General features: G+C 36.1%; 1 protein-coding gene across 3 annotated transcripts in view; it reads right to left on the minus strand.

Annotated features, from left to right (window-relative positions):
* Positions 1-24487, minus strand: part of DYM (dymeclin) — a 389485-nt gene that overhangs the window by 191130 nt on the left and 173868 nt on the right. For all 3 annotated transcript variants that reach the window (XM_063076501.1, XM_063076499.1, XM_063076500.1), the window contains 2 exons: positions 24283-24396; positions 23216-23310 (listed from right to left, as the gene is read on the minus strand). In XM_063076501.1, coding sequence (XP_062932571.1) covers positions 23216-23310; positions 24283-24396 — 209 coding nt within the window. The remainder of the gene's footprint in view (positions 1-23215; positions 23311-24282; positions 24397-24487) is intronic.

Below are 24487 nucleotides of genomic sequence, written 5' to 3' on the forward strand. Positions count from 1 at the left end.
GCCTTATGAAAGGGTACATATCCTTTTTAAGGTGAAAGATGCAACTGTCGGATGTAGAAAATGGGCAAGATGAAATGAGAGAGATCATGGGGAGATGGGGAGTTTATTATGTTAGTGTTTGGAAGACAAGCCCAAGTGCTTTTTCTGGTGACCATTCATAGGAGGAAATCAGGTACAAGGAACACCTATGTCATCATGGAAGGGACACAGGCTCCTGTTTATCTCACATCTGAATAAACAGTCTAATGTTTCATCTTTCATCTCTATTTAGTATGCAATCCATAAGAAAGTAACCATTAGTTACTTATCAAGCAGTTTATAATCTAAGTGAAGATTCAAAATTTAAACATACTAAAAGTTAAATGACAAGAAAACAACATAAGACATACATGGGTACTTCAAAAAGTTCATGGAAAGATTCATATTATCTTTTAATTCTATTTTTCCATGAACTTTTTCAAGTACCCTTATAAAAGAATTCCACATATTTACTATTTGATGAAATAATAAATATGACAATGACAGCCATAAGAATAGAAACAGAAGAGAGTACTGTGGACTATAAAGAATTAGAAATAAATTTGCAAAACACATACCTGTAAAGCACTTGTATCCAAAATGTAAAAAGAACTCTCAAAACTCAAAAAACCCAAAAAACAACAAAAAAAAAAAACCCCCAAACAACCTAATATAAAAAGGACAAAAGGTCTGAATATACACATCACCAAAGAAGATATATGGACTGCAAAAGAACACACGAAAAGATGCTCATCGTTAGTCATTAGGGAAATGCAAATTAAAACCATGAGACAGCACTACATAGCTACTGTAATGGCTTTTACAAAAAACAGTACTAATTGCTGGTGAGGATGTGGAGTAACTGGAACACATATTATGGCAGGAATGCAAAATGGTACAACTATTTTGGAAAAGAGTTTGGCAGTTTCTTATTAAGATAAACATACACTTGCCATATGACTGAGAAACACCGTTCCTAGGTATTTACTGAAGAGAAATGAAAACTTAGGTTCCCACAAAATTCTCTATACAAATATTCATGGCAGCTTCATCCTTCACTGCTCCAAGATGAAAACCCAAATGTCCTTCAACTGGTGAATGTATAAACTGTGGTATCCATATGATGGAACACTTCTCAGTAACAAAAAGTAATGATACACATAAGAACATGGATAAATCTCCAGACTCAAGACTTCATTTATGACAATGTGGAAAAGAGAAAACCACAGGACAAAAAGGGGCTTGGATGGGTGGAAAAGTCCACCCATGGGAATCTTTAGAGAGATGAAACTTTGATTGTGGTGGTAAATACATGACTATATGTGTTTGTTAACTCAAAGAACTACACACTACAAAAGGGAAATTTTCTGTATATAATCGATTTTTTTTAACCAACCTAAAAAATTAAAAATGACAACCACTTATGGTGAAGCATCAGACTATGCTAGTCAAATATACCAACTATATTCTAGGGAAAAAACAAGAAAATAACATTATAGATTTTTAATTCAGTTCTATATGTCCTGTTCAAGGACAGACCATTTACCTTGTAAAAACCTTTAATATCAAGCCCTTTATAATCTCTGTATGCTTTCAACATTTCTTATTCCATGCCAGCACCAAAAATTTCTCACTATTCTCAAAACAATACTATCAGATATCTGAGAACAAAACTGTTTCCTGCAGAGACAGAAATTTGTTAACATCCTACCAAAAATAAACTATACTGCAGTTAGATAAGTTACTGAGAAAAGCTTACCACACCCTAAATACTACAGCGATGGCTCATTCTACATCAATTTGTTTATAGGTCCAAACGAAAGGCTTATTAGAGAAGAATTATTTCTCAAGGTCTTAATGGAAGTCAGAGGAAACAGTCAATGAAGCGCTAAATATTTAATTCAAAACATTCAGTATACTTGGTTTGGTAGCCTGAGACATATGCCTTATAATTAATAAAACACATTTTCTCCCTAAGAATCCACATTCTCTCTGCTAACAGATAAAATTCTGTAGAAGATAGAGAACAAAAGAAAATAAATAACAGAACCAAGCAAAAAAACCTCAATAACCTTTATGTAGTTATAACCTATATGTAAAAGAAAAAAGAATGTTTCGACATCACAAATATATTTTTTAAATGGACCCATTAGTTATTTAAAAAAAACAATGACTTAATGAATGATACTAAAGAATGCTACTTTTCTAATACACAATATCCATCTTTTTGATAGCTATAATAGCTTAAAATAATACACTGCCCTTTGAGAAGTTCAAGGACCCCTAAGATCAACCCTCATAACTCCATCTTTTAAAGAAGTGTTTTCTAATTTTTACCTCAGTTACTGATTCATGTAAAGCCATGGAACCCTTTCTTAATCAAAATCTGATATGAAAGAGCAACACATAAAACAGATATAAGCAGAATAGAGCTGCTCTGGGAGGACTCACATGGGTATACCCATAGCTCTGGCTGCTCATGTTGCCATGAGCAAGAAAGACAAGAGATCTACAAGAGATCAAAACACAAAACAAAACCTGAAAACCATTGCTTTCAAGTAAGGTAATCAAAATCATAGACTCTTGGATTGGGAGGGACCTTACTTAACTTTCCATCCACGTTTCCTAAGGCACCTCCAAAGGTAAGCAGCCATCGCTGAATAGCTTAAGTTCTCTTAATTCTTTCCCACGGTAAGCTGAAATACTGGTCATAGTTACACTGTTCTATGTGAAAGACGCTGAAATATAAACAAGTAGCTATCGCATCCCTTTCATTATTATTAGCATCAGCATGTTCACTTTGCAAATGAAGTAGGGTGGAGTGGATCTACTTCTATTTGGTTCCTCTGAGTTAGTGACAGTCTAGATACAACTAATGAAATAAATGGCTGTTAAAATGCTTCTTACTGTATTACCACATTGGAGCTGAAAAATTACCAGAAAAATCTTTGTCAAAGTCTAAATACCAAGTGTAAGCACTAACTAGTCTTGAAGAGGGCCACATCAACATCATTCTAAAAATTTACACTATCTATATCTGGTTTTATTTCTGCTGGAAGGAAAAGGAATAGAGGCTGGAGACAAGAAAACTTCAGAATATAAAATTTTTTAAAAAGTAATTCTTTTATATTAATAGTCGGTTCTACATACTTTCCAAATTCTTCCCTGCCAGTCCATTGATGTTTTTTTTAGTTACGTATGCAATTTTCCTATTCCCCTACCTTTTACCTATTGAAATATCCATGCTTTCAGATCTCATTTAAGTGACATGTACTTCATGAAGTCATCTGTTTTATCCTGGATTAGAAGTACTCACTTCTTGCTCCCTTCCAAATTCCTAGGGTACTCTCTGCCTCTTCTTACTTTCTGTCTTATAGAAGCTGGCCATACAGAAATTCTACTAGATTAAAACTAAATTTCTGATTCCTAAACTCTACTTTCACATTTTCTTTCAGTAGATATGATACTTAGATGTAGGAATTAAAGATCTACATAATGCAAAAAGGCAGGGATTGGTTACACTCAGTGGGGGTGTCTGGCTAAGACTCAACACAATGTCCAAGAACATATCTTTCACAGAACAGTTAGATGAAAAAAGCATCGACTGTAGTCTTATGAAATAGCTTATATTACTCTAAATGCCACATAAGGAATAACATTTTGATTCATTCAAAAAAGAATGACTAAGACTTACTCTGTAAAAGCACTATGCCATATATATATGAAAGAAAAATAAATGCTATTTTTTGTGATCAAGTGTCAAGATACACTGCTTATTTAAGGATTTCTCTTCATTCTGATCCTAAGGACCTTCAATTTGCCCATGAAGGCACTGTTGCCCCACCCCGACAATATGATAGTTATGCTATTGTAATTCCCTCTAGTTTCTTGGTTTCCAGTGATTAGAAAAATGCACTTGGTGGGGCAGAGGCTGTTGGGTGTTCCCCAATGGTCTATTCCTCCCCTTCCTCTACAGTAACGTATTTTTTTTCCTGGGCACATGGCTGCAGTGAATAAAGACTGCATTTCTCAGCTTACATTGCTAAGTATGGTCACATGACTAAGTTCTAGTTTATTACATTGAAGTACCTCCTGGCAGCTTCTGGAAATCTTCCTTGAGAGTCCCCCACAGTGCCTCACCTCACCTTTTACTCTTTGTCTCTTCCTCTGTCCTGTGGCTTGAACTCAAATGCTGACTGGGACAATAAGAAGGAAGATCAGACCCTAGAGATTGTGGAAGAACACTGAAAGGAATTTGACTCTCTGCGGACTCTGTGATAGGCAGAATGCCCCCCACCCAAAGATGTCCATGCCCTAATGCCTAGGACCTGTGACTACATTACATTACAAATCAAAAGGAAATCTGCAGATATAATTAAGATTACAAACTTTCAAACAGGGAGATTATCCTAGATTATACAGATATGCACAATTAATCGCATAAACCCTTAAAAGCAGAGAAATTTCTCTGGCTGAAGTCAGAGATATGTGGCAGAGGGAAAAGTCAGAGGGATTCCAGCATGAGAAGAAGTACTAGATGTGCCACTAAGCCCTGAAATATAGGGGCCCATATGCAAAGATCAGAGAGAGGCTTCCAGGAGCTAAATGCAGCCCCCAACTGAGCGCCAGGAAGACAAGGGGGGACCTGAGTCCTACAATCACAAGGAACTGGATTTTACCAACAACCTGAACAAGGCTGGAAGCAGGTTCTTCCCAGAACCTTCCAGTAAGAGCCCAACATGCCAACACTTGATTTCAACCTTGTCAAACCTAGAGCAGAGAAACCAGCTGAGCTAAACCAGATTTCTAATCTATGGAACTGTGAGATATAAATCTATGTTGTTTCAAGCAGTTAAGTTTGTAGTAATTTGTTACAGCAGCAATGGAAATGAATACAGACTTCCTTGAGCAGAGTCTCCTTATCAACTCTAGAAGGACTGCTTTGGACTTTTACTTGGAGAGAAATAAAATTCTTTCTTCTTTAAGCTATTCAGATTTTCGATTTTTCTGTTACTCATAGTTGAACCTAAATCTGACTGACATTTGATGAAATGCCTTTCAACACATACGGTATCATTATCAATAGCTAAAAAAATAACAGGCTAAAGTGAAATACTATTTCAAGTTATGAACAATTTAAAAAAAATACTTATAATGATAATAGTTAGACTTTCATAAGGCTTACTTCCACTTTTTCAGTTAGTCTACAGCCAATTTTAAGAAAGTCTTTTAAAAAGGCATAAGATTACATTGCTACCAATGTCTGGACCAGTCAGGGTTAGTAATTTCTTATGGGATACAATGAGGCCAACCAATACACAACAGCAAAACAGGAGCAAATGGTATGGTAGGAAAGAAAAATAAGTACTATATATCACCGTATAAGAAAAAAATATTTGTGGCTTGAAAAAATGCCTAAAATCTTTCAATTATCACACAATATCCACTCTGTTTTATAAGTGTGATATAAAAACATAATTCTATAAAATCTTCACACACTTCATAAGGAATCAAAGACCACTGGAAACAAAATTTGTTTAAACTAATTCAATCTTCATTGATCTCTAGATATACAAAGAATACAAAAATTTGTATAAAATACTGTAATTTAGTTATTTTTGTTGTCCTAAAATGTTTTATTTAATAAAAAATTATTATTTAATAATAATTCAAAGGTGTCACTTTGAATAATCAAAAAATTAAAACCTTTTAAAACCTATTAGAAAAGACTTCCAGTTTTCCTGTTATGTAAGGGTAGTCTGTGAAAAACCCATTAATGTATAAATAAAAAACACATATAAATAGCCATTCTCAGTCATATAATTGGTATTTCAGAACTATTTCAATTTGATCAAATATACTCCACTTTAAGAAAACCAATATGTGGAAAGAAGAAATCGCTTTATAAATGGTGAGACTCAGGAAAGCAAACAGGCAGGGATTAATTCTAAGAGCTCATTATTAATGAGAAACGAAAATAAAGGGTTTTAACAATAATAATGCAAGCAAATGGGAGGAGGAGAACTGGCCGCTGCCTCTGAGGTGGAGGACGCACACAGCATGGACTCAGAATCATGTCAGTTCACACAGACCTCCCCATTGCGAGTATACCTTGGCAAGGTGAACTGGGAAATCAGCAGGCACTCATCTTGAACTTGATCTCCCCAGACAGACCCTGAACATCTTTCCTTGCTGCTGACGACACACCTTGGACCCGGAGCAGTACAACTGGCTCCACCTCCTTGAAGAGAGGAATTCCCCTGCGGCTGCTCATCCAGGTGACTTCACGATAAACGATAAACGTTATCAGGCAAACTATCCATAGGGGTCTCCTGCTTGTGACCCGGGGATCACATTAGCGGGCAGTACCTAAATGACAAGCTTACAAACAAATGCTAGCGAAAGGTTTTGAGGCTCAAGAATGGACCTTGAGAGAATTATATTAAGTGAAACAAGTCAGGCACAGAAAGAGAAATACCACATGTTCTCACTTATTGGTGGGAGCTAAAAATTAATATATAAATTCACACACACACACACACACACACACACACACACACACACACACACACACAAACGGGGGGGGAGAAGATATAACAACCACAACTACTTGAAGTTGATACGACAAGCAAACAGAAAGGACATTGTTGGGGGGGGGAGGGAGAAGGGAGGGAGGTTTTGGTGATGGGGAGCAATAATCAGCCACAATGTATATCGATAAAATAAAACTTAAAAAAAAAAAAAAAAAAGAATGGAATAGTAATAATTACTCATAATCAAGTCTGCCTTTTTTTTTTCCTGTGCTCCACATTTGGGGAGGAGGGGTTGGCTAACACTTAAATGTACTAAATATTGTTCTAAATGGTTTTCCTATTTTTATTTAATACTCACAATAATCCCACAAAGTAGAGTCTATTATTATCCACGTTGTAGAGATGAGAGACTATACACATGGAAAAGTTAGGTAATCCCTCAAAATCACAGAGCTAGCAAGAGGTAGAGGTGGGTCCCCGACTCCAGTGTTTGCACTGCTAACCACTATCACACACTGTCTCTCATGCATGCGCAAAGTATCTTTCTAAACCTATATGTGTGTGTATGTGCATATAAACACAATTTAAATGTCCAAATGTATGACATTAATTTTATTCAGATAAATTCAATGATATTTTGAGGACATCATGTTACAAAAATGTATCTTTCAAAATGGATAATATACATATGTAAAATGCCTATAAAACTCTATATATTATATATAGCTTGTTTTTTATAAAACTATATTGCACATATGTAAATAGAAAATTATAAATAGTGTTACATGCCAAAGCATTGGCTAAGGATTGCTTGGAAGTGGGCATTATGGTTTGCAAGTTTGTCTATATTTTCTGTAATGAGCCTATGTTGCTTTTGTTTTTTAACTGAGTTATTTTTAAATAATCATTTATTCTAAAAATATTCTTTATGTGCCATGTATTGTTATAGCTACTTGAGATACACTAGTGAACAAAACGAAGATCAGTGCTCCTTTGGCATACATGGAAAGAGAAGAGAAACATTTACAGTTAAAAATCTGGCTTTCTTCCCACCTCATAAGCACTTTTATCAGTTTCTTGTGCATACTTTCAGAGTTTCTTCACATTAATAAAAACAAATGCAAATATTCACTATCTCCCCCCTTACTTATACTAATCACATACTTCACATATTGTTCCATGTCTTGTTCTCACATAATATACCTTCAAGAACCTTCCATCAGTAGCACTCTTACTGTTTTTGTTTCAGCTGCACACTTACTATCTATTGTGTCAGGGCACTATATTTATTTAAACAGGTCTCTATTGATAAAGACTTGAGTTGTTTCTAACCTTTTGCTATTATTTTTTAAAAATCCCAACATAAACTCGTACGTTCTCATTTTGCACAAATGCCAGGTATGGCTGCTGAGTCAGAGGGTAATGTACCTGGAATTTGGACAGCTATTGCCACTTTGTTCTTCAGAGGAGCTGTACCAGTTCATATTCACACTAGCAAAGTTTGTGAGGGTCTGTTTCCACATAATCTGGCAAACAGACTGTTGTAGTCTGACAGGTGAAAAATGGCCTGTTAGTGAAGTTTTAAATTGCATTTTTCTAATTAGAGTGAAATTGCACATTTTAAAATATATTTAAGAGCTATTTGATACCCTTTTAAGTAAAATTGTGAACTTTGTGAATATTATAATCTTTAGGTAAACTAGTTACTACCTCAAGGGTGTCTACAGGCAACAATTGGATCTGGCTTAAATTCAATTAATTATGTATTGTTTTTTCACTTTTGAGAAAATGTTAAAGTCAATAGCCAAGATTATACTACGAGGACAATAACTGTTTTACTAGTTCCCCTAAGCCTAGCACAGGGCCTGGTGCACGTTAGTGACCAATGAAATGTTTCCTGAAAAAAATGGGCACCAGAAAGGTGTTTTCTTTGGAAGTTATAGTGCAACAGCACCACCAAGGGGAACTTTAACTAAAGCATTCCCCTATAAAATTTCCTCCACCTAGATCTCTAAGCCACTGTGAATACACAATCAAATTTGAGACCGTGTGAATGTTGTATAAATGCCACTTCCAAAATCTTCGAACTCTGCCCTCCAAATTTAATGCTGTCCCTCTGCCTCTCTTGTATAGAACTTCTGGGGCTGCCACTGTCAGAGAGTGACCATCCAGCCAGTCACACACAGCCATATGTTTTCTCAGTCCAAAGACAACAACCGGTCAATATCAGCTACTCACTGGCCTGCAAGTGCAGCCAGCCACATGAGCATTCATAGTACAGGAACTCTGTGCACCTGCTCCTTTTCTGTTTTGCCTATGGGAAAGTGGGCATTTCCTTCACAACAAAAGAAACTAAATAGTATGTGAATGGATTCTGCTTTATGTTCTATCTCGAACAGAAATCTAGACATTTATTTTAAGCCCAGGATTTAAGAATGAAAGTAGTCATTCACTTCCCCAGCTACAGTGGATAATGATTTATGACACTTAATTCAATAGTCATATGACAGTTCTGTGGCAGCTAGAATCCAAAGATGGCCAAAAATGAACAATGCCTCTCAGCATTTATGCCCTTCTGCAGTCTTTTCCTCTTGAATCTGGGCTGGTCCTGTGACCTGCTTTTGACCGATAAAATGTGTTGGAAGTGACATTGTGGGAAAGCTGCGCTAGGTCCTAAGAAACCTTACAATTTCTGCCACTCTTGGGACATTCCCTCTTGGGAACTTGGCTGCTTCATTGTGAGAAGGCCAAGCTTCAGGGCAAGGTCATATGGAGAAGAACTGATGGGTATCAATTAATGCCTCAAAGACCTCCCAGCTGACAGCAGCATCAACTGCCAGTCATTATATGCGGTCATACTGGATGTCCAACCCAGCCTCTGGCTGCAAACATATGAGAGAGCTCAAGTGAGTATCACTTAGCTAAGCCATCAACCCACAGCACAGTGAAAGATTGGTGCAACCTGTTATTTGAAGCCACTAAGTTTTGGTATGGTTTGTTACATTGCAATAGACAACCAGAACAAATTTTTATAGCCATACCCATGCACGATGAGCAACAAACTTAAAAAACAATTTAGTACAGTAGCATTACCATCTTATAACTTTTTTAGATAGAGACCATGAGCTCATACAGAAAATAAACATGATTTATATACACTGTGTATCTTCCTTCTCTTCCGACCCCTGATAACTATATTCTCAATAAATATTTATTAAATGGAAGCATGAATAATACAAACATAGCTAACTATTGATTATACTGATGGAAGGAAGTAAGAGTATAATTAATTCAGAAACAGTAGATATTTAAAAGTATATACAGTGAACTCTGTAAAACAGACATGCTCACATTCTTTCTACCACCTCATCTGCTAAGAGTGCATTAGAGCAGTAGTTCTTAAACTTTATCTCAGGGCCCCTTCAGGCTCTTAAGAAAATTATTGAGGACCCCAAAGAACCTTTCTTTATGTAGCTTATACCAACATTAAAACTGAGAAAAATCTAATATATTAATTAATTTAAACATAATAATGAACACATATTAACATAAATAACATACTTAATGAAAAATAACTTTTTAGTCACATGAAAAATATTAGTTCACTGAGTTATGCACATTTCCCAAATGCTGACACATTTCATCTATACAATATTTTAAAAAATCCATTTATTAACATCATCATTGATCTTATCACAAAAGTCTTTAAGTTACTGGCAAGTGTCAAAACTCATGGTGCCAGTACAAGTTTTTCAAAATTCTAATTTTTTGCTTGAATGCTCTAACTTTATTATTGGCGACCAACACCGGCAGTTGTTTTCTTTGAAGCGACAGGCTCACTTCATTCATTTTCAATAAGATGTCTGCCAAGTCTAAATAATCATAGACTGTCACTCATTCTCTCATGTAAAAATGGCATTCCAGCACAAAAGTGGCTAGTTCAGCTCAATATACACACTTCTCTTCAGGACAATCACTGTAGTTCAGTACACTGCAGACATGCTTTATACGAACTTCCAGGTTTATCAAACAAAATATTAAAAGGACACATACTCAAGGGTCAAGATTTACTGCAACTATTTTTACTGTTTCATCAAGAACATTTTTAAGTGGAAATGGCCTTTTCTTTTTCCCCACTGCCAGCACATGGCTGTAGAAAATATAGTGGGTACTACTGCAGTTTGGTGCCACTTGATTTATGCTAAGTCCTCAGCAGTTTTACCCCAACTTTCCCTTTGCACTATTGGGGCAAATATCAGCCCAGTGAAACGGCAAATGATGTCCTATAAAACTAGTTTAGATTCCATGAATCCTCTATGGCTTGCAGACCACACTTTGAGAACCACTGCACTGAAGTGATTCAAGACTATACAGAAAATCTGCACAGTGGACTGGACATTCCATTCATTCAAAACTAAGAATGTGAGCACAGGTGGATGGTGTCTGTCTATCCTTTTCAGTATTTATCAATGTCAGGTCTACCAGAAAGAACACATCCAGGCTAGGGTCAGACCTGGATTCTAATTTCCACCACGCTATGAGCTATTTCACTCTGGGCAAATATCATATTCTCTCTGCACCTCAGTTTCCTCACCTATAAAACAGAAATTCTGTGCCTCATAGAGGGCTATAGTCACAATTAAATAAGATAGTGTCTATATAATGACTAGTACCATGAGTGGCAAAGAGTAAGCCCTGAAACTGAATTGGACTCTAAATGACTAAGGAACTAAACTATGGCTAATTTCCATATCTTGGATGATGGTGGTAACACCGATTTTATTTTTCTCTCTACCATTTGAGGAGGAATCAAATCATAAATAGATGCTTATAAAAACTTCTTCCTTTACATAATGCAATTTTGATAGATAAAATGATGTCAAAATAATCCAGGATAGGGAAGAAAAGGTGTGTATACACATGAAATAAAGTTAGTCATAAATTGATATTTGTTGAAACTAGGTGATGGGAACCTAAAGATTCATCATACCATTCTCTTTATATATTTTTTTTTTTTGAGTTTTCCGAATTAAAAAGAAAAAAAAATGATCCCTCATTTGAAAGGCTTCTAAATGCCTATGAACTGATGCTAGTCAATTTAATAATATACAAATTCACAGATTCCACAATAAGTTACCTTCTGCACTGGTAGTTCTTAAATGTTTTCCTACCACAATACGCACATTTTCTTCAGGAACCTTCACTGTAGAAATGACTCAGGTTGCCCGACGTTACACCCCACTTGCTATAACCCCACTCCGTCTCTCTCACTCTAGGTGACAACTGCTGACCTAATCGGTACCTTCAGGCAAACAAAATTTTGAAGTAATCTGAGTATTTCAATCATCTGACAATTATAATACAAACTGAAAAAGTTTTCCGAATAAGAAAACAAATTAAGATTGGATGAAGGTCAGCTTGGCAGAGAGCCTCTGCAGTAGTTTTTCTGTTAGTACATATTTTACTTATTTTTATCTCTTTCTTGTGGGAGTCAAGTTACATGAAGCAAGTTTTGTAAGTTTTTCTGTAGATAGCTGAAAAGGAACTATATTTATAAAAGTAAAATTATACCTAGGGTTTCTAAAGGAAGTTTAGGGAAGGACTGAGCCAGACAACTGGAGAAAAGAGCTGCTTCCCTCTGCCAATTTAAAAGAGTGTAACTATCAAGATATAACTCAGCATCACCTCTCTGGTACTTCAGTGATGCTCAGGTGAGCTGTCTTGCCCCTCCTGTGTCAGCAACTTTCATCAGAGCACCATTTCAGGGCTCCAGGACTATCAGTCCACCACATACGCTAGGCTGAAAGCTCTTTGAAGGCAGCACTCAAGTCAACTGTGTGAATCTCCAATGCTTGGCGATGTCTGACACACGGTGGACATATAGAAAATATCTGACAAATGATGAGGTGACCCCTAACTACCTACTCTTGTCAAAAAGAAACCACAACTATGTTATAGAATACACCATGAAGAAAACATTAGACCAGTTACTCTAGTTTCTCAGAGAGTATATTAAGAATCTCAGTGTTTTACTTAAGATCGAGTGATTCTAAATGGAAAATGTATAATAACGTGACAGTCTCTAATTATCTTTTGTACTAAGGTACCATTAATATGTTCACATCAGGTAGTAAATAATGACAGAGTTGTGAATACTTCTGAATTTCCAGGACTAATGGATCTGTGAAAGTTTATTACATGAAGAATATACAAATGTTCTCACACTTCAATATGATCTTCATGTTTGACTAATGAAGATAAGAAAACAGGCACACTTTATATTTTAAAAAATCAGTAACAGACATGTCACATTAAGTTCCTACAGTAATTTTTCTTAACCGGTGGACAAGCCCAGAAGGCCTCTCAGATCTTTACAACCAGAGATCCTAAAAGACAAAATTATTGTCATAAACTGACTTCACTTCCACCTGTTTAGAAAGGTATTCACCATGAGCAAACATCTCCTTGGAAGAACTGAAAAAATCCTCACTCATCTCAGTCTCCATAGGGCTTGATTCTCTTGGAAGCCCAATTGAGAAAGGCTGCTAGCATATCCTATCACAAGACAGCTGGGACCCCACCTTCAAATCTCAGACAGCAGCTACTAAAAGATAGCCAACAGGTTTTTAAAAACATGTCAACAAGGAGATTATAAGCTTAGAAAGGTTGACAACAACTAACCCAAGGCAGAGTGTTATATTAAACTGCCCTGTACATAACTTACTCACTTGCTTTTAATTTAAAACTTCATTTCTAAGTAGCACTTGGCAATGGAAGGTAGTACAGGCAATGGATGGAGGATAGGCATAGGTTTATATCCCAGTGTTGTCACTTTCCTTATACGAGTTACTTCTGTGAGATTTAGTTTCTACTTTATAAAATGGAAATAATAATACCCATATCATTGGATAACACAAATAACACAATGTATAGGGCCCAGGATGCAAAATGTGTCAGATATCAGCTGTGCAAATTTTAAAAAAAAAAAGGAGTGGTAGTCTATATGGCATTCTGGTTCCTCCTCACCTATAACCAGTACTTAACCATATATTATAATCGTTCGAGTATCATAATTTCACTATTCATTCAAATACCTACTGGGCCATCAGGAACAAGACATAGTACTGTGTGTCAGTTCCCCTAACAAGGCAGACTTTTTGCCTTTGGTAATTCCTGGGTGATTGCTATTCAACAGACGCAGTTCTAAGCACTTCATCTATATTAACTAATTTATTCTTCACAGCAGCCCTAAGAGAATGCTCCCATTTCATACATGAGGAAACTTAGGTGCGTTAAGCAAATGAACAAATGTTCAGAAAATTCACAATATTTGTGATAGGGAGTCTCTACCTACCTTTTCAAAGTTACCTTTTTCCAATTCTCCTCTTCTTACTCCTAAGGAAACATTCTCTCTTCCCTCACTTGTCAAGTCTCAGGTACATCTGATTCAGTATATATTTACAACGAACATGAGTCATTTTAAATCTTTTTACCTTTCTGTTTACTCCCATTTCTCCTGTTAACACAACACTTGGTTTCTTTGTCTCAGAAAAGGTGCTTTTTATAATGTCCAAAAAACACGTACAATTCATCAAGAAGGAAAATGTTTTAAGTCACTTTATTTTTCTTCTCTGGCCTTAGTATTTAATAACATATCAGATATCACAACTATGTTTTTATAAAAGAGAGAGAGAAAGCACACACCTCTTTTTTCTTTTGTTCTGGGAAGAATACTAGGCTAGGAGCTGGATGACTTGATTTCTACATCTGCTTCTGCAACAGTGTTTGCTTGGACTAGTCATATAACTCCTCTAGATTTCAGTATTTCCATATGTAAAATGTGCAACTTTGTCTTAGATGATCATTAAAGGTTCTTCCAAATTTATAATTTTAAGATTTGTTTTTAAACCAAAAATACTCTGGTTCTTCAAAGCCACTCAGCAACAAGGCTTTAAGGGTTGCATTAATGACACTGACACCTGAGCTGGAGGTTCAGTTTGACACATGTGCAAAGCAGAGATTGATGAGCCCATTCAATCCTTTACTTCTTCTAAGATACATAAATCCAATGCATTAGCAACTGAAAAATAAAACCTACAGCAGTATCAACTAGCTACCTCAGTGAAACAGTGACAGATTTTTCCAACTAGCAATAGAAATGCATGACTAGGTAAAGAATGTCGGGAGACAATTCCCCACAGGTCTCTCGTATTTCTGCACATCTTAAAAGCAGAGGCATAAACAGCCTGGTGCTCTAGACTATCTTTTCATAGATACTTGTAGAGTGAACAGATTTGGAAGATGGAAATAATCTCCCTTTACAGCACAGGGTAGTTTGTTTGCTTTCGAATATATTAAAGATGTCTCCCTCCAAAGCAAAGGTGCATCAGGTTTGCTTGAAGCCTATTATAAAAGACTGGGGTTTCCTAAACTTGGGGTTCCTCTCCTGTAACCCAAGCATCTCCATTTGCAAATGTCACTTGCTCTTGTCATGCTGCCCTGTGAGCACAGGTAACCACACAAGAAAATGATACCCTGGCTCCTACTACTATTACTGTGAGAAATAATTTGTAATAAAATATATAATAAAAAGACAGTAACAAACTCCTTTGTCTCTGACCCAAGAGTCTGAGTCTCCTACCAGGATCCACAAAACTGTGGCAGGCTAATTTGTTAGCTTGAAAGTATGGTAAAAATCTCAGATCCTTCACAGTAGTAGATAGAAATGGAGGCTTAATAATCCATGGTTAAGAAGACAAAATATGAGCCACACCCCTTCCAAACCCAGTTACCTCTACAACGTGATGGTGACATTCTATAAAGCTCTACACAAGTTATTTTAATGTTTAATTTCCCACGTGGCAATTTTGTCCACGAAGATCTTTACTTATAAGAAATCAAAATTCAGATAAATGTATGACATGCTTCATTGAAAATGACATTTTGAATGTGCCAGCAGTCTAAACTGCAATTAAACCAATTACGAAGTTTTCACATGTCCCATCAAGTCTGCCAAGACATGCTATTATATAATACTAGCAATTCTCTGAATAGTTAGAAATTTTCTATTGGAAACTTATAAATTTTCAACTGGGAGCTGTCTAAATGTTCTCAATGTAACTTCTTAAGGACTAAACTAAAAAAAGCAAACCATGCCAGATTTCCCTGAAAAATTTAGCTGCCTTCAAAGTACCACTGGCTGTAGAAAGTACAGGAAGCCAGATTTTTAAGGCAAACATTCCTCTTTCCTTTCTTGGCTACTGCTATGCCAAGATCAAACAAGAATCAGCAAAGACCAAAGCAATGGTGAAACTGGAACCTCTTTATTGCCTAGGAATTGGGCAAGAACATGTTAATTCTGTCTTTTAAAAAAAAAATGAAACCATGTTTGTATAAAAGAAGTACTTACACTGCAAGCCATTGCTCAGATCTCCTACGAGTCTAAAATAAAAAACATTATTATTAACAACCTCTATCTACATTCAATGAGATCTTCATTTTCTTTCTTTAGAGAAATATATGGGAAATACAGGCAATTTGGTAATCCGTTAGACAGGGAATCAGAATCTAGGAATATTAACGGAGACCAAAAAATTATTTTGTAGGGATGCTATCCAGATTTATTTTTAGATTCAAAACATTTCAAAAATGTTATAATGGTATAATAGAGAAAATAGGAATGCAAAAGACTTTACAAGCCATTATTAACTCTTACAATTCTCACATGAAGTAGGTATTACATCTCATTTTAGAGATGGGAGACAAAAGTTAAATAACTTACTGATATTTTGGACAGAACTGAACAATTCATTATAACTTAGTATCAGATAATTCCTTCCCTAAATAAACAATTCCCTGACTACAATGGTATCATAATAATATGAAGCTGATACTGAATTAGTTTTAAAAATTAAACCAACTATAGCTAACATTTAATTTCTAGATACAACAAATGACAATCTCAAATGAAAACACAGGAAATCTCAAAGAGAATTTCAGCAGTGACAAGCATACAATAGAAGCTCAGTAAGGAATTAAAAAATAAAATTTAATATCAAGGATTAGATGTAAGAAAAATATTATGGTCTCAGGCTAAAAGATCAACAGTTCTTGTTTTCCTTTCCATGTTTATTTCCCAGGATATTTTCCATGTACTGTAATACCTGAACACATCCATACCTATTTCAAATAGTCGATTTTTAAAAAATAAAAAAGATCGTACTGTCTTTGTTACTATAACTTTCAGTACGTAGCTATATTGAAGGCAGCTGGAATGAGGGATGGGGAGCACCAAACGCAGTGATCAGCAATGGTGTGGCTACCTTCAACTACCTTCGTCTGTTTCAGATAACCTCTAGGAGGAGTTCAGATCCGTGGTCCCACAGCAGGTGAATCACTCTCACAAATGATTTTCTGCCAGCCTTGCTATGACAGTGCTGTGGAACGGGGCGTGGGCTTTTGATCTCGATCAACTTGGGATAGCCACTTAGTTATGTGAAGCCAACACGCTAAATTGTATAAGCCTCCAGACTTTTACCAGTCTTCAAAGTAACAAAATGGAGACAAGTGCTGAGACACTGAAGAAGTGACATGTTTGAATTTGTCATTCAACAGACCTTATTTTAAAATTAAAATAGTATTCCTAAAATATCATAATCAACAGAAATAACCAGATGTCATGTTACACGATGAGAAAAGATGAAATGATGAGAAAAGATGAAAATATAAATCATGGCTTTAAGAATTTAAAAATTCTTAAATTACATTATTAAATTTTACCCAAAAAAAGTACTACTCTTATAAAATGTTTCAATTAAAAACCTAATCTATATTTTATATTAATTTATTCTGAAGAGGCTTGAAAAACCAGAAACATTTCAATAATGTCATGCATTGTCTAAAGCATTTTTTGGACACCATATTATCAACTTTACTAGCTTCAAAAAGTAGCAGATATCTGCAAAATGTGGCAAGAGACCAATCAATTTATGTGAAGTCTCAGAATGGTAGGCACCAGAACTAAGCTTAAAATCCCAAATGCCAGCCCATTTTCTAAGAATTAGTCACTAAGTATTTATTAAAAGTCTATCGCATGCCTATTGAGAGCTACTCTGTCCAGTAATGAAAAGAAATGTAAGACAAGTCTTTTATCTCCAGTAATTATTACTCTGTTTAAGCAATAAGACTGGCACCTTCGGGCCAATGTGTCGTAAGTACCTACACTGGACAGGTCGAGACTCTGAACTTTTATGTTTCCCACATCCACTTCTGACAGAAGCGAGGTAGCCACAGCCAGATTTTCTCACATGTAACTTTCTTTTTTCCCTAGCCTCTTCTCCCTGCTCCTACTCCAATAACTAGCCCCTGGGCCAGAAACTGACAATGACCCACAGGCTGCTATGAAGACATGTGCAGGGCCAACTGGGTTCTTTCTCTTGGTAATCTGAATGGGGAAATAAGAAGTAACTGTACTAGCAGCAGCTGGATCCAAAGTAAAAAGGCCTAGCAGCTGAACTGAGGGCAGCCTTAGCAAGTGGAAGAAGCCGTTGAAGGTTTAAGATAAAACAAAAAGCATAGAAGAGTAGGAAGCTAGTTGGGGAAAAAAGACTTGCGGAAAGAAGAGGTGATACCAGAAACTACCTCAACTTTTTTCTAGTTCCAAACCACACTTATGCAGATTCAGGAGTGTAGCTATGCAAGAACAGGGGAGTATAATGATTTGGTAAGGCTGGATCACCAGCCACATGTCAAGTAGCAATCAAAGATTAAGAGTAAAGGGCAGACCATGTGGCTCTAAAACTGGATTTCTCATCCTCGGCACTACTGACATTCTTGGGCTGCGTAATTTTTTGTTGTTGGGGCTGTCCTGTACATCAAAGAATGGTTAGCAACTTCTCTGGTCTCTACCCACTAGACGTCAGTAGCAGCCTCCTCCCCAGTTATGGGAACCAAAATAAAAAAAAGACCCAACTCCAGATATTGTGAAATATCCCCGGGGGACAAAATCACCCTCTGTGAAGCGCCAGTGCTCTAAGCAGATTGGGTTTTAACCTCCTGGCAGTGGGAAGCCATTTAATGATTTGAAGCAAAGGAAGCAATAGGATCAGATCTGCTTTTCACATGGATGCAGTGGTGTAGAGAGAGATTGTGGTGGGGTGAATAGAGAGTCAAAAAGACCAGCAGACTACTGATATGGTTTGGGTAAAGACGGTGAACACCTGAATCAAGGCAATAGCAATGGAGACAGAAAAGAGGGTATGAATGCAAGTTTCAACAGCAGGGTCAGACACAACATCAAGGCCGAACAAGATACAGAATTTGACAGGGAGAAATGTCACTGAATTACTTGCAGGTTTCTGGCTTGGCAAATTAGGTGGCTGTGGTAAGACCCATGATGTAGGATAGGGAATTTAAAAGGAAGAGTAGGTTTAAAAACGAGTTTCTTCAGTTTTAAACATAATAAAAGTTTGCAGTAAGTATGGGATATCCAGGTAGAGAATCTAGTAAAGCCAGTGCTCACCTAGCTAACACATATGAGCACACATTGTGTGCCAGGCCTTTTACAAATATTAATGACTTAATCCTCACCATAATTCTTTGAGACAGCAACTACTGTCACCCCCATCTTACAGACAGGGAAACGGCTCTATAGAAAAATTAAATGACGTCTCCATAGCTAGTAAGTTTTGGAGCTGGGATCCCAAACTCTGACAGTCTACAGAGTCTGTGCTCTTACCCATAATACTCGTACTATAGTGGCTGCCAGTATAGTGAAAGAGAAAGAAAGAAAGAAAGATCTAGATTATAAATTTAGATTTCGGTGGTGTTCAGTAAACAATTAGACAGTAGGTGAAGTCATAGGCATATATGTGATCTCCCAGGGAAAATGTGTAAAGACTGAAGAAAGAAAAAAACAAGACAGAATGAGATGCTAGAGAAACTATCTGTTAAGCCATGGGTGAAGAGAAGCCAAAGGAAAGAATAGAGGAAATAAGGAAAAGTCTTTTCTTTTTCCTGCTGCTGGCCATACAGGGATCAAACCCTGGACCTTGGTGTTATCAGCATCACGCTCTAACCAACTAAGCTAACTGGCCAGCCCAAGGAAAAGTCTTAAGTGCAGGTATTAAATAATATCTTTGTAACCCACAATAATCCTCTGCATATAATCTACTCTTTATAAAAGTTTTTAAACTGAATTAATAACCTCATAATCCCACATAATAAATAAATCAAACATCCATGCTTATGTTAAAAAGACTTCATAAAGTTGAACAGATCATATCTGTATATAATTTTTCTCAGACACCAAGAGTCTGTAAAAGATGTATTGTCATTAAATATAAACAATAGCCTAGACACCACAAGAAATTGATCCTTACATTTATGCACAGGTAAGAACGTTTTTAAAAACTTTATTCAAATCCTTTCATAGCATTGAAACATGTTATTCTGTTTTGCATTTTGTTGAAGATCACATGACAGACTGGCTCCTCTAAGTTTTGCAACTGACAGATTAAAAATTCTGTAGACTTCCTAAAAGAGGATTTAGAAAACGTGTATGTGAAAACTGATTACTTCCCACTCAAAGGAGTTACTAGAGCATCTGGTGAATCTTGAGTTGCACTGCTATAACACAGACTCTTCTATGTGTCTAAACAGTTTTTGTTAGGCATTTCTTATGCTTTACCATCCTACACACTAAACACAAACATGTAATAGAAAATGAGTTCTCTCAAGATACAAAAAAGCTAGGCCCCATTTCCAATTCAAGACAAGTGTTTTCTGAGGGAATAAATCTTGATTTCCAGGCCCAAACTCAAAGTGTTTTCCAGACTTTAATGTGCATACAAATCATTTGGGGATCTTGTTAAAAAGAAGATTCTGATTCAGTGTGTCTGAAGCGAGGCCCACACTCCGCGTCTCTAACAAGCTCCCTCCTGGATAACACGGATGTTCTGGTGCTTACTGGCCACTCAAATGTGATCCTTGGAAAAGAAGCATTGGCAGCACTTGGGAACTTTTTGGAACTGCACTTCTCTCAGTGTGACAAACAGCATGAGTCACCTGCTGAAATGGATGACCCTGGAAATTCACCTTAAACTCTTTCCTTCAAAATCCATTTATAACTCATTTAACTCACATTTTCATTTTGTTGTTATCGCAGACCAAATCTTCCTTTCTCTCTCTATTCCTTCCATTATCCTAAACTGTGAGTCTAACACCACGCCCTTCCGCAATAAGACCCCTGCTCATTCTTTCAGGCTTCTCGCCTGTAATCCCTATATGCATCAGCAACATGCCAATTAAATGAAACTGGTTATTTTCTACATGTAAACCATCCTCTCTCAGCACATCCTCTCTTGTTTTGGTTTGTTTGGTTGTGGTTGATGTTATTCCCTATTAGTGCAGTTTCTAATGCCATTCCTCTCTGCCTAATCTCTCAACGAGATGTGATCTCACCATTCTCTGAACCACTCACTCACCCCCCCCCACCACTGTAGGAATTTTTCTTTCACTGGGATATTTACCACATTCTGCTGTATATGAGATCTCTTATATGTGCAAGGATAGGGTCCTTATCTTATCCTTGCTACTGAACTGTAAGCTATGTGAGGGCAAGAACATTTATTATTAATTTTGTTATTCCCTGTATTGCTTAACATAGTTCCTCACTCATACAATGCTAAATAAAAATCCACTAAAATGAAGTAAAGCACTACTCATTTTTGGGTAGTATATTCAATATTTAGATAAATTTAAATATTCCTCCATCACAAATCTAAATTATGTTTCTTATTTCTTCAAATATGATTGGTTTGTTTTCTAGTTTCGTCATCACAGATAAAAAATTGGGCACAATGCTTTATTTGCATTTTTTTTCCCAACTCTTACATCTAGAAAATTTTTATTTAATTTTGCTTAATACATTTTATCATAACTTCAATTCTGAATCAGCTCATTTGGCATTTTCATAGTGAACAGACCAAATGTTTATTTATCAGTTGAGGAAAATTAATCTTATAATGAAATCTTCATGAAACCATTATAACACTCCACAAACATAGACAGTAAAACAGACCAAAAAGCAGCAGAGAAATCACTAAAACTGTCATGCTGAAATAAAGAATGGTGACAAACATCAACTTCTGGAAACTAAAGGTTCTCCAGAATTAACCAGAAGACTCCAAGATATGAGAAGACAGCTATGTTTACTTTAAATCATGAAGTTCTGTTAGTCCAAAATCAGCCAACCGGACTACCTCTCAAGTACAAACCCAAAAAACAAACTAATAGAATGTATTAAAACCAGACATAAATTTAAAAAGTGAGTCAATGCAAAATATTGTCTCCTAAATACTGCAGATAAATAAACAGATGAAGAAAGTAAGTTATTTCTGAACAATAGTTAAAAATGAGCCCTGGTTATTAAATGTCTAACCAATGGACAGAATGTGAGATCAGGGGCTATAAGAGATATGGAGTTGTGATCACCACCAATGACTGGAAAATAAAAACCAATGATCAAAACTGCATTTCCCTAAAAGCACAAATTAAAGGAAACAATATGACTTCACTGACTCATATAAAAAAATGTTCTACTCAAGAGCTGCTAGGACAATATTGAGCAGCCTATCAGAAGGTAAAGAAGCTCCTATATATGTTAAAGACCCCTGCAAATGATACTCACTCATGACTGATTAAACAGCTTTCATATCCTTAAAGATCGTGTGTTTGGCAAAGTGTGGGGAAGAGACAGGGGTTTCTGGCAGACAGAATATATGGCTCCCCCCAAAATGTCCATGTCCTAATTCCTTGAACTTGTGAATATGTCACTTTCCATGGCAAAAAGGGCTTTGCAGTTGTGATTCCGATCTTGAGATGGGGAAATTATCCTGTGCTATCTGGGTAGGGCCAAGAAAAACACAAGAGTCACCAGAGTGGAAGAGGTAGCCACAAGAGGAGGTCAGAGTGATGAGATGTGAGAAAACCTACTGCTGCTGGCTTAGAAAATGGAAGAAGGGACCAAGAGCCAAGGTACGCAGGCAGTCTCTAACAGCTAGAAAAGACAAAAAAAAAAAAAAAAAAAAAAAAAAAGTAGACCCTCCTCTAGAGCCTCCAGAAAGGAACACAGCCCTGTTGACATCTTGACTTTAGACTAGTGAGACCCACATTGGACTTCTAACCTAGAGAATTTGTAAGATAACAAATTTGTGTTGGTTTAAGCTAATTTGTGTTAGTTTGTTACAGCAGCAAAAGGAAACTAATACAAGGGTAAACTGCTATGAAAAGAATTCTCTAAAACAAACACAGATAACTCCTTCAAAGTGTACTGTGATGCTCTATAAAATGCTCAGCAAATATGTTAACCTTTAGTCTGCATTACTAAGAAATATACCTGCTCCTCTGTAAAAAGGTAACACACAGCACCTAAACTAGATTCTATTAAAAGATTGAAAGTAAATACAATTAACTTTGATTGACAAGTTGGATTAGAAAACAAAACAGAACAAGATATATGCAATCAAACAAGAAGGTGATAAAAATTAAGCAAGAAAATTTGATATTCCGTGTAGATAACATTTAAAAAGGGACCACCACAGAATCCTTCTCAACAGGTCAGCCACAAAGCAAAAATCATTATTTCTTTTAAAGCTTATATTTACCTGATGATTCTCTGGGCAGCATACTGGTGGAGAGAGCGAAACTGTGCTGACATATTTGCTAAAGCTGCCAAACAATTTGTGTGAAGGTACTTGTCCTGTTAGAAAACAGCAAGTTTAAGACATACATCAAGGCTTCTCTATATTTTAAGAAAAATTAACTAGAAGCAAATGTAAACTCAATTGTTACTGATTTTAGAAAGTTCAGATCCACAATCCCTTTTCTCTAATTCCCAAATCCATAAAGCACAGAAAATTCAAAGTTTTTTCACAATTTGCTTGGAAGCAACACCTGACACAAAAAATTATGATGCTATTGGTAGTCTTCATTATTCTCACCACGTTAAATATTGAAATATTTTGATGCAGAAATACTAATGTTTAATTACAGTGTGCTGCTTCAGACCCTAATGGTTACACATAGTACAGCATATACACTGTAATTATCTTTTTAAAATCCAAGAAAACCTCCATTCTAAAAGACATCTGGCTCCTTGGGCTTCAGACAAAAAATATGGATATGCATCTACATTAGTTCCACAGAGGGAAATAACTGAAAACAGTTCAGAAAAGTTGAGCACTTCTCTTAACTGTGAATTCTATACATTGCTTCTCTTTGACAATTTATTTTTGTTGACCAGAACTGAAATTTGCTTCCAGTTACTATAAATAGAATCCAGTAGAAATTTTTTACTCTTTAAAGTATTCTCTCTCATTGACTTTTCTTTCCCATCTGAATTCATATTTTCTCATACCTTCTTATATTCTCTTCTTGCTGCTTTTAGAAGGCAAATCAATATTATCACTCCAGCAAAGATATACAGTAGCTTTTGTCTAAATGTGCAGCACTGTTTATTTTCTGTTTCATGTAAGATATTTTTGATTATACAACCATGAAACATTAACAGATATTACATTAGAATCATGTAATACAGTGACTATATGCTGATCTGTATTTTTCCACCGTATTTCATGAGAATTGTGGCACTCTAAAATTTGGAATTGCTTTAAACCATAGTCTTAATTCTACTATATGTGAAAAGATAGAAAAACAGCTATGGAATACTTACTCTTGTCCTTGTCATGTTGTATTGAATGGTTCTTATTACAACTAGTATCAGGAGACTCCCTAATGAAATTTCAGTTAAAATCCGTTCTGAATACCAAGTAATATTTTTTAATATCTGTAATGAGAAAGAAAAATTTAAGTAAAAATGATTGCTTTAAGGAAAAAAAAATTACTCCATGTCCATGGTTTTTGAGAAGTCATGACTT

Source organism: Cynocephalus volans, chromosome 13 (genome assembly GCF_027409185.1).
Source record: "Cynocephalus volans isolate mCynVol1 chromosome 13, mCynVol1.pri, whole genome shotgun sequence".
Taxonomy (NCBI): Eukaryota; Metazoa; Chordata; class Mammalia; order Dermoptera; family Cynocephalidae; genus Cynocephalus; species Cynocephalus volans.